General features: G+C 39.9%; 1 protein-coding gene across 5 annotated transcripts in view; it reads left to right on the top strand.

Annotated features, from left to right (window-relative positions):
- CWC22 (CWC22 spliceosome associated protein homolog) overlaps positions 1-12,178 on the top strand; it is a 55,840-nt gene that overhangs the window by 20,777 nt on the left and 22,885 nt on the right. For all 5 annotated transcript variants that reach the window (XM_007069769.4, XM_037912067.2, XM_043525842.1 and 2 more), the window contains 4 exons: positions 68-130; positions 1,123-1,215; positions 3,371-3,452; positions 5,659-5,719. In XM_007069769.4, coding sequence (XP_007069831.2) covers positions 68-130; positions 1,123-1,215; positions 3,371-3,452; positions 5,659-5,719 — 299 coding nt within the window. The remainder of the gene's footprint in view (positions 1-67; positions 131-1,122; positions 1,216-3,370; positions 3,453-5,658; positions 5,720-12,178) is intronic.

Genomic DNA, 12,178 nt, shown 5'->3' with positions numbered 1-12,178 from the left:
AAACAAATTAAAATGAAACATGCAATAATTTTGTTCTTTTTAAATAAGATTTTATTTTATTTTAAAGATGTTTTCAAGATGGATCCTGACTTCATGGAAAATGAAGAGAAGTACAAAACCCTTAAGAAGGGTATGTAAACCAGGTTCATTTAAGCACTCAAGTGAAGTATAAAACTATGAAGCATATGATAGCATTCTAGCAAGTTTATAGATCGTGTTTTGTAGGGGGTAGTGGAAAAAAAAAATTGCCAACAATATTTATTGTTGAGGTAAAAGCTGGTTTTAATTTTAGCTGAATTTTTCTTATTTAAATGATGATGTAAACTGCACATATGCACAATGAGACACACACCACCTTTTTTATTACAATGGACCATAAATATTGTCAGTTACTTACATCCTTGTTGTAGTTACACAATTCTTAATCTGTCATTTGTGTCCCAAAGATTTGTATAGTAATAGTTTAATACACACTTAATAAAGATTTTTCTACTGTGTGTTCTTTGGCAACACTTCTGTGTTTCTAAATAACAACCCTGCTTTCAAATATGAAATCTATTATTTTAAAAGTAATATTGGTTATAAAGTAAATGTAAGGCAGCTTTTTCTCCACAAGAACAGGGATCTCCTGAGAGCACTGAGTACATTGCTTTTCCTCCTGAGCCTTTGTCACAATGATTTTTCCTCTGACCAAGAGTTGAGTTTCAACACAGAGCCCTCCATTGCTTGCCTATGCCAAACCAGTGAAAGGAATTTTTAAAATAGGTTTTTGGAAAAGTACCAACCAGTTTCCCTCTCCACCAGTTTTTCATTCTAGTATGCCTGAATTGAGTTTGGCATTCCTATTTTGGGGGGGATCTTTTTATTTCTCTGTCTGCCATATATTTTAATATACCTGTCACTACGGTATCTAGGCCCTCTGGAGTCCCATTTTTCTAAGCCTTGTGTCAGAGTGACTTTCCTTCTGTTGAAGCTCGGTTGCAGCATGTCTTCATGCTCCAGCTTTGTCAGGCTCTCCCTCCCTTAGGACTAGACATACCCCGAGGTATTTGGGGACACATCTCTGCGTCACTAGGCAAACAGTCCACCCCAGGAATATTTACTTTGGAATTTTGCTTCTAGAAATTCTTGATGAAGGTGATAGTGACTCAGAAACAGATCAAGATGCTGGAAGCAGTGAAGAGGATGAAGAAGAGGATGAAGAGGATGAAGAAGGTAGGAGTATGATTATAGACATTTACTATTGATCTTTTTTATAGTAGATCAAGAAAAGAAAATCTCAGAATGTAACTTGCTATATGCTATCTGAAGCAATTGAGATTTAAAGTGTGCAGTCAACAAAAATCACATTTCTATTTAAAATTTGTTTTTACTGTTACAAGATTAAATATGCTTATTTTTCTTTTTTCAATTTGTTTACTTTGTCTTTGACAGCACTTTGTGCATATTAAGTTTCATTTTTGTTGATGGTGCATGTCCTCCCACGGGCTCTGCAAGAGGGTGTTTACCAATTATAGCAGCAGCAAAGCTAAAACTGAAGAGGTGGGAGGAAGTGGGCAGGGGCCCATAGAAAGAGAAACGGGAGTAGGGAGGAATTTGTGGCTTTGTATGTTTGATTGTGTCAGTTGCACTCCAGAAAGATCCCTGTAAATATAAACCAGGGAGTAGAAAAATTGTAATTTTTCTGAAGGAATTTTTAAGAACAGTTGAGGACATGCTATTTGTGCTCTGTCTGAATGTTTTAAGGTCAATTTCAAAATTCAAGTTTGCAATTACCTTTCAACTGATGGTTTTTTAAAAAGGGAGTTTCAAGACAGGATAATTTATTGTCCAGGCCATTGTTAGAAGTTATTTACTCCAAATAAACAATCGTATAGGCGTCTGTGCATTTTGTAGAACGTCTTATGTAATTACTGAGAAAGATATGATGGATGAGAATAAGTATAGATGTTTACTTCATAGGTTGCAAAATGTAGAAGGAAAGCTCTACTCTGTAGAGCGGTGGGAATCATTTCTTCACCAGCTTGTTACAGTATTGTACAAAAAAAATACAAATTTACTTAGATAGCAGGCTGAAGAAAAAGATGGTAATTCACAGAAGCCTGTTGTCACTTCTGTTGCATATTTGAAAAGTCCCATATGAAATAGGATATTAATTTCCTTCAGAGCAGCTGTTTACCTATTTTAGTCCTTTTTAATTCTGTTCCAGTGCATGACATCAAATATCCTTTGGTGGGCCACGATAGGCCTGATCCAGCTACCATTGATGTGAATGGAAAGGTTCCTGTTTATGTTAATGGGAACTGAGTCTGGATCTAAATACACACAATTGTGTAAGTCAGGGGTGGGCAAACTACGGCCCGGGGGCCACATCCGGCCCTCCAGGCTTTTTAATCTGGCCCTCAAGTTCCTGCCGGAAAGTGGGGTCCGGGGCTTGCCCTGCTCCAGCTGGGGAGTGGGGTCGGGGTCGGGGTCTTGCCCCACTCTACACGGCTCCCAGAAACAGCAGCAGCATGTTCCCCCTCCCAGCTCCTATGTGTGGGGGCAGCCAGGGGGCTCCGCACACTGCCTCCGCAACTCCCATTTGCTGGGAACCACAGCCAATGGGAGTTGCAGGGGCAGCGCCTGCAGATAGGGCAGCATGCAGCGACGCCTGGCCACACCTCTGCGGGGGGGGGAGGGCGGGGGGGGCAGGCGGGGGATGCCACTGTTTCTGGGAGTTGCTTGAGTTAAGCACCGCCCGGAGCCTGCCCCCCTGTATTCCTCTCATGCCCCTGCCCCAGCCCTGATCCCCCTTCTGCCCTCCGAACCCCTTATCCCCAGCCGGAGCCTCCCCAACCCCCAATTTCATAAGCATTCGTGGCCTGCCATACAATTTCCATACCCAGATGTGGTCCTTGGGCCAAAAAGTATGCCCATCCCTGGTGTAAGTAATTGCCTTTATTAAGTTTTGTATTAAACATTTTGGTTTAATTTTGTAGTCCTTGTTCAAGTTCTGGATGGCTAAACATCAGCCAGCCAGCACATGAAAAGAAAATGTTCACTCAGTTAGTCCCAGATCGTAAACAGGTGTCTGTATTCTGCACAGGAATATGGTTCTGCCCTTTGCAAAATCAGGACCTTAATACATGTATCTTTGAAAATTGTGAATAACTTGTGAATTTGATTTTTTTTTTTAAGTTGTAGTCTCACATCATGCAAGTACCAGTGTTTTTTGTAAACTTTACAGCACCTACTAAATGCTCCTAAATGTATTTATACACAATATTACATAATAGACTGAAGACTTACTGAAGATGCATACATCTGTACTGTCTTAGAATGTATGTCTCTGTTTCAATTTCTAAATATCCAGTTTTTTCTTTTCAAGGACAAAAAGTGACTATCCATGACCAAACAGAAATTAACCTGGTCTCCTTTCGTCGTACAATTTATCTTGCTATTCAGTCAAGGTAAAATGTATATAATTTATACTGAAAAAAGTGTGTGGTCCTTTAGAAATTAGTGCATTTGTACTGAATCTGTTGAATATGGGGTTGTTAATAGCTTTATCATTATCTTACAGTCTTATAAACAAATTGAACAGATGTTTTAGATGAACCATTGGTCTGACCCTGAATGGCCATTCTTAAGTTCATAATTTAGAAACGATTTAATACATTACATTTCTAAACTTCCTTTTTGGGTGAAGACTTTTAAAATGTTACACTAGATCATGCTTCTGTTTTATGGAGCACTGGTATAGTCAGGACAGATTGGGGGTACGGGGAAACAGTACTTTTCCAGACTGCCTACAAAATAAACTTCACCCGTGTGAATCTCCAGTCTTACAGCAAATTGTGTAAATATGCAAAATATAATAGTGTGTGTTGCTTGGCTCCCTTTCGTTGTTTCTTGAATACACCATGAGCTCTGTTAGGCTCCTTGAGCTTGGCTTTTTCATGAGGGTTAAAAATAGCTGGTAGTATCTGCCAAATGCTAGCCTCTTGTGGTACCAAAATGAGTGATTGCTCACAGTAAATTGTATAGATGTGTGATCCTCTCTCGCCTTTCCTACATGAGGAATGAAATAGTGAATAGTAATTTATTACTGGGCAGCTTACGGAGATGAATGGAGGCAGTTCATACCTCTCAGAACTATTGTTCCAAACTCTCTTCAGACTCTCCTCAGGCCTTGTTTACGATGCACAGATTTATTGATAAAAGTGATGGCATATATCACATATATCATTTATTCTTTTACGTAGAGACTGTCCGGTTTGGCCAATGTACATGGCAGAGGGGCATTGCTAACACATGATGGCATATATCACATATATCGTTCACCTACACATCTACCAATGTAATATATGCCATCATGTGCCAGCAATGCCTCTCTGCCATGTACATTGGCCAAATCAGACAGTCTCTGCGTAAAAAAATAAATGGACACAAATCAGAGGTCAAGAATTATCATATTCAAAAACCAGTCAGAGAGCACTTCAATCTCCCTGGTCACTCGATTACAGACCTAAAAATCACAATATTACAACAAAAAAACTTCAAAACCAGACTCCCAACGAGAGACTGCTGAATTGGAATTAATTTGCAAACTGGACACCATTAAATTAGGCTTGACTAAAGACTGGGAGTGGTGGGTCATTACACAAAGTAAAACTATTTCCCCATGCTTATCCCCACCCGCCACTATTACTCACACCTTCTTGTCTACTGTTGGAAATGAGCTATCCTGATTATCACTACAAAACGTTTTTTTTCTCCTGCTGATAATAACTCACCTTAATTGATCACTCTCATTATAGTGTGTATGGCAACACCCATTTTTTCATGTTCTCTGTGTCTATATATATCTTCCTACTGTATTTTCCACTGCATGCATCCGATGAAGTGGGTTTTAGCCCACGAAAGCTTATGCTCAAAGAAATTTGTTAGTTTCTAAGGTGCCACAAGTACTCCTCGTTCTGTTTGCTTATACAGACTAACACAGCTACCACTCTGAAACCTGAGATACTAAAGATCAAGATAGCAACTTCAGAAAAGTATATGGGCATGGGTACAGAGGTTACATTTTGGTATTTTACAGGAGTGAGTCAGAATGAACTTATGTATTTTTGTTACTAGACTTTGTGTATTTCCATTTAGTATGATGTAATAGCAGTGTCTCATAAAAGAGAGTCACCTTGTTTTTAGTCTGTGTGCAGATTTATTAGCTTTGGATTCACTTTCAGATATAAAATTGTTGAATAGCAGAATGCTGTTTGGAAATATTTTAGTTTAAGCTTGAGAACTTTTAAAGAAAGCTGTTGAACACAATGCTTTTGATGAGTAATTAAAGTGTGGTGAAAGGAGAATGTATTCATTCTTTTCTAAAATGCAGATCATAGTCTTGATTTAGACAGCTTTCGCCTTATTGTTTCATTTGTCACCATACTTCAAATACTGATTTCCTCAACCACCCTTATGTTTGGAAGGAGCTGAAACTAGCATTGCTAGGGCATTTTAACAGCAACAAGTTCAATTACATCATACTTTTGTCATGCTAAAACACTTTGGTTTGTACGCTTAACATCATTGGTATCAGCATAATTCTGTATGTGTTTTTAACATAATGTGTACTCAATGGGAATACAAAACTATTTATTTATTTTTTCTTTGCAGCTTAGACTTTGAAGAATGTGCTCATAAATTGTTGAAGATGGACTTTCCTGACAGTCAAACTGTAAGCCTTGCTTTTGATTCCCTTTCTGTTTCTTGGGAGGAGTATAATTTGATCATTAACATTGTTTTTCTTTCTTTCTTAGCAGTTAGCAGCTAAGTTCCCTCTAAGCTGCGTGGCTGGGTGGCCGCCCAGCCGGCTATCAAGTGCTGCGTACTTCGGGTGTCTCTCCCCTCACTGCCACACTGCTCCTGCCCTCTGCCTTGAAGCCCCTGGCCAGCTGTTCCCCGGAGCCTCCCCCTTGCTGTGCCGGGGGGGAGATGCTGGTGTCAGGGTGTCCCCCGCCCCTGTACCCAATCTCCACATAGTGGGGTGGGGGGGCGTGACACAACAGGGTTCAGGATGGAAGGAGCTTGCTGGCAGCTGTTGGTGTCTCTCAACAAGCAGACTTCAGACTGCTGTGTACCAATCTACTTCAAGGGGCAGCGTGTGTCTCTCTCTGTCTCACTCACCTTCCAAACATACTTGTGGTGGTGGTGGTGTTACTTGATACTTCTTTCAAAGTGTGTTTTAGTTTTTTGACTGGTCTATGCATTTCATAATTTTTATTTCTCTCTTATGCTTAACTTTAATTCTTTTGAGTAGTGAGTTCGAAAATGCCTAACCTGTCCGGGCTGGAGTAATTATCTCTCTGGTAGCTTTTTAAAAATATATATTATATCTAGGTTTTTTGTTTCTACTGGTGACACACATCCACACATTACTTTGATATGGTACACATAACAAAATTCATTCCGCACATGGATGGAAAAAATTAGAGGGAACACTGGTTAGCAGTTCAGACAGTTGGGTGAAATTCCTTCTTTTCCATATACATTTTTAACTATAAAGTGATGTCATTCTGTTTATAAAAATGTTTGTTATGCAAGCTGTTGAAATGTTGTCATTTGCCACAGATGACAAAACTACTACTTTAGAACAGCTACAACTTAGAGGCCAGAGAAATGTTTCTGTAGGAAGATTTTTTTAGTAGGTTTCTGGATAGCTGTTGATTTTATCTATTCAGCTAGAAATTCAACGTGATAGCTTCAAAAGATGGAATTGCACCCTGTTTTTTTATGGAAATGCTTTTAAAAAAAGGTTTTGTTGCTTTCACAGTCTTGTTTAAGCAATATGTACTATATTAAGCAATCATCTCCAAGTATGGCTGTTTTGGTGTAAGCTTGAAGAATGTCTAACTGTTTGTCTGCAAATAGTACATCTAAAATCCATTTGACCGCTATGTGTTCTGAAAAGGAAATTGCTGTTTGTCTATGACTTAAACCAGATCCTGAAGCAGTGGGCAGGATCTAAATAGCCACGTAATTCCCAAGACAGGTATTTAGTCAGTGGTGAGATTGTCAATAATCAACAGATAAGTGAGCTCTAGCTTAGGGATCTGAATTGTGACTTTGAAGTTCAATGCATGAAAGACGAACAATCTCTTTTATTTAAAACAAAATATGATCCAGAGATGCATGAAGCTCATTTTTATCAATGCAACAATTCGTGCAGGTGAAGTCAATATGATATAAATATCTTTTGTCTGGACAAAAAGGAACAGTTGACGCCCTTTAGGAAAACTTTGATAAATATTATCATTAGAAATTATTTTTGCTATTTACTATGTTTTCTTATTAAGGTTATTTGCAGATAACTAGGAGACTAAGAGGTTATCTGATCCTGCTGTGTATTTCCCTATCTGAAGCTCAAAGTCATTTTGTAGGAAATGATTCAGCAGCGAATAAATGTGATGTTCAGCAATAGAGGATTATGATTTCCAGGGATTTCCAGAGGCATACCCAGAAAATTCTGAAGAGAAAAAAATCCTGTTGTCAGGCAAATCCGTTTAGTTATTAAAAACAAATCCAGAAAATACAGTTTACAGTACAGTATGTGCTGTTATACCACTCTCAGTAGGTGACTGCCCAAAGGTTCACAACCATTTCTCCAACTTTAATGCATCATCAAACAACTCCATACAACCATCAACCACTTGCAAATGGTCCAGGCACTGGCAGCACCCTCTCATAAGAGTCTATTTACAAAAAAGCCCTACCACGCTGATAAGGACTTGCAGCCTGGCTACTAAGGATGTTGTTCAGGCATACTAGCTGCTTGTTTAAATTACACTTGTGTATTGGGGTGTCTAAGTTAGGGTATCCAAAGCACCCATACCATCTCCTCCACATAAGGACACTGAGGACACTATGTATCAGGGCATCCTGACTTCCCTAACCCTCCTCCTAAATTTGCCAAAGATGCAATATGTGTATGATGGTCAGGTGAGTAGAAAACTTCACTGAGCAAATGCAGAATCTAAGATTTCATCTTTTTAAAAAGCACCTGTCCAGCCTGCATTGATGTGAAGGTTATCTTATGAGTTGAAATCATCACAGTGCTGAATTCCCAAATCAGTAGGCAGCGTCAGTGCCTTTGTTCCTGCCCTGAGCTTCCACAGCCTGAAACAAAGCAAAAGCTGACAAATTTTGTCAGTTTTTGCTGTTTTTCAGACTCCTGCAGGCAACAGTAAAGCTGAAGAGATTCAGGTCAGGTTCATTCTGCCAAAGTTTGGGGAAGCTTTGAGTAATAGCAGAAGCAGGCTCGGAGACTGTTTACTGGGGAGACGATTCAAAATATGAATGCTGGGAGAAGGATACATTAGTGGCAAAAGCTCCCCGTTCAGGATCCAGAAAGATGAGAAAGAGGTGAAGTAGAGAGAACCCGATATCCTCACAGTGGCCAGGAAGTTCTGAGGTGTGGGGAGGAAGACGAAAGGAGAATACCCTTTCTCCATCCCAGAAGCCAGATTTGTTGTTTGACGGGACTCCATCTTTCATATTGGGCTCTGGCTAGTACAGTGGTTCCCAAATGTTTTACTAAGGTGACCCACCAAATGCATTTTGTCTTTTTTATAACCCATCATATACACACACCACCACCACCCCCCCACACACACACTTTGCCCAAGCATCACAACCCTAACCCCCGCCTGGAGGGGTGGTGATTGGGTTTGGAGAGTGAGCCCACCCTGCACTCACCTGCAGCAGCGGTTCTTATCCTTTGGAGCTGGACCTGGCTCCCCACTCTGGGCACTGCAACCTGGTATATGGGGTTGCAGCACCACTCATATCTGGCCAGTAGGAATGGCTGGGCTAAATCTGAATGGCGCAGTGACCTCATACAGCAGGTTGCAATGCCCGGAGTGGGAAGTCAGGTCCAGCCCTATAGGACAGGAGCTGCGGCTGTAGGGTGAATGCAGGGCAGGGCTCACTCTCATGGCCCCTTACTCCGGACCCTCCCCTCCGCACCAGACTGGCAGAAGTGTGTGTTTGGGTAGGTCAGGACCCGTTATGGGTTAATCTGGCCCTGGATGTGGTGGCCAATCTAGAATCTTCCCATGACCCACCATTTGGGAAACACTGGGCTAACGGACATTCCGGTTTGCAGCTCCCAAGCAAGACCCAGGGAGCAACACTTTGTTAGGAATCCCAGATGTTCTCCTTTTCCAGCCGCTGGAATGGAACAGAATTTGGTTTCCCTGCATATTGCTCCTGAACAGTATCGCTCCCTGATTGTTTTGTTTGTTTCATTAAGCGGATAGTAGGTTTAATTTTTTAGCTATGGGATGTCTGGTAAAATTTCCAAATGCTGTAGATATGAGTGGGGGAAGAGAGAGATTGATTAATTCCCTAAATAGTACTTGACTTTCTTTTAATGCACGTCTACACAGCAAAGAAAAACCCCATGACTCTGGGACCCTCCAACCCCACAGGGTCATAGAGGCCGGGCTCCAGCCTGAGCCCAGAAATCTACACAGCAGTGAAACAGGCCTGCATCCTGAGCACCGTGAGCCCGAGTCAGTTAGTGTAGGCCAGCCATGGGTGTCTAGTAGCTGTGTAGACATACCCTTCGAGTTTGGTTTTAAGAGAACAAAAGTGAGACACAAAATACATGGAGAGATGGCGAGCACAATGCATGGAAAGTGAAAGAAAGATGGTGAGAGATTAAATAAGAAAAAACACACTGAAGACAAATTGGAAAAAGATCTGCCATGATCTGTAATAGAAATAATATAGAAAGAGTTAAGGCATCAAAGGAAAGAAGATCTGTAATAAGTGGAGTTGGTTGAATAGTACTTGGCAAATATATTATTCAATCAATTTTACTGGTATCCGTTAAATAGCTTATTCAGTTACTACTTTTTTGTGGTTATCAACCAGCTCTATAGCTAGTCAAATAATACTCAGAAAAAATGTATTTAGATTAATACTGGTAGAATTGATTTATTTTACAGTTCAGTATGGTATACAATATAACAGTACACAGCTTGTTTATTCTTTTCACTGTGGGGGATGGGGAGGAATGGCTTTGGAATAGTGACCTTTTCGGGGAGCCTCGTGGTACAAGTGGTATTTGCATGTTTGATTTTTGAACCAAGGCTAGTAGGCTGAGAAATCAGGCTAGTCGGTGTCAGGTAACTTTTTTTTTTTTTTTTTTAAAGTTCTGGCTATGGCCTCTTGTGAGCTCCGTAGTGAATGTTTTAGCCATTTGGACTTTACATGCATGGTAGGGAGAGATTTTGAACCTTTTCACTGAATCCTCTGGATTTCCTAGAGGTAGATAGCATTCCCTTGATAAACTTGACATGATATTTTTCTTGAAAATTACATAATTTCACAGAAAAAATAATTAAACTAAATAGTTTTCAGAGTTCCATAATACTGAAACATCACAGAGGTGCTAAACAAGGGGTTTATCTGAATAGATGGTTGCAGGATTGGGGCCAGAATGTAGGCAGGTATTATATAGGTTTATCATATAATTCTGCCAACATCCTTTTTTGAACTGCTAAATAACATTCTTCTCAGTTGCATTACGTAGCAGTACAACATACTATAAATTCAAAATGCAGTTTTTGCCAATTGCTGTTCAATAATTGTAGGTCTGAGTTGTTCAGGAGTTCAGCAAGCAGGTTGAATTCTAAGCTAATTGCTCTGGAATTTAAAAGCAAGTTAATACAGAGAAAATGGCATTTTAGAGGGACAGAATAGTTCAGGAAGCCTACCAATAGAATAAATACATGACAGACCAAGAGGGAGTGCAGTAACTGTGCCAGCACAAGAGCCTGCAGAGTTTGCCAAGAAGCCAGATGCTGCTGAAAGACTATTTCTCCACATCTTTGCTTGCCTTGGATCTGAGTAGTATCCCTGCTAACCAAAGAAGAGAAGGAAGAGAAATAGCTGTAGAATGCTATTGGGTAAATATAAACCATTGTAATTACTCTTAATTAATTAAAATGTACTAAACTAGAAAGAGCAACATTTTAGTCAAAATCCTAAATATTTTAAACATCTCTGCGTATTGTGAATCTTTTGTTATCACTTCAGTTAGTGTTAAAATGAAGCATTGATCTTGTTTCCCTAATTAAGAAAGTGCCCTAACTTTACAAAGTACATTAAAAAGAAGAGTTTTCTTGCCCAGTTGACTTTTCAGTCCAACTAAGGCATTATATAGTTCAGACAACTAAATACATGAAAATATTGTTAGTGAGCAGATCAACATAGGAAGGTTTTTTGAAAAAAGTGGGTATAAGAAGTGCAGAGCTGGGTACTTGGCTAACGCTAAATCCTTGTCATTAAACACACTTGTACCCATTCAACTAGAGCTTTATTTTTTAATTGAAAGTTTGTGTGTAATTAGTCTGATTTCCATTTAAGGAGTGGCTTATTTGTCTTTGATTAATCTGTTTTTACAGGATTAAGCAAAACCAAAATAAACCATTCTTAAACTGAAATAACAAACAAACTTTGATCAGATTTAAAAATATAGCTTTAGTTAAATGAGTGCAAGTATGTGTAGAAACAAGCTTTCAGTGGCATGCAGTTCCCAAGCATAAGAGAATGCATGAAAGGAGGTGAAAAGCTGATATTTGAGAAGTAAATAAAAATTAAATATAAAAAACATATGTGCCGTCTGAATAAGTAGAAAACTTAAGTTCTTCAAGTGCTTCCTCATGTTAGGTGTGTGTGCTCGCCACATGCACCGGTGCGGGAATATTTTCCCTCAGTGGTATCTGTAGGGGACTGGCTCTGGTGCCGTCTGGCGTGCACGTGCCATGGTATAAGGATCATCACCGACTCTCCCCACCCTCAGTTCCTTCTTGCCGCTAGTGATGGTGCTGGAAAGTCTGCTGCTTTGGTTAGCCTTTTTGCTTTGTTCAGTATTACGAACTTTTCTTGTAAAATAGTTGTACATAGTTAACAGTTACAGTGTTAGTGTGTTTTACTTGATTAGTCCTGAATAGGTCTCAGCCTACGGACGAGGCATGCCCCAGGCTTTAAGCTCTGCGATTGCTGCAAAAAACCCAATGCCTATCATTGATCCGCATAACAGTTGATTAAGGTGTCTGGGCAAGTCGTATATAAGCAAAAAGTGCCATATCTGCAAGTCCTTCAAGCCTCGGACTAAGAAGGAGCAAGA

The sequence above is a fragment of the Chelonia mydas genome, chromosome 11 (assembly GCF_015237465.2).
Source record: "Chelonia mydas isolate rCheMyd1 chromosome 11, rCheMyd1.pri.v2, whole genome shotgun sequence".
NCBI classification, from domain to species: Eukaryota; Metazoa; Chordata; order Testudines; family Cheloniidae; genus Chelonia; species Chelonia mydas.
Note: the sequence above shows the minus strand (reverse complement) of the source record. Positions and strands in the feature narration are given on the sequence as shown.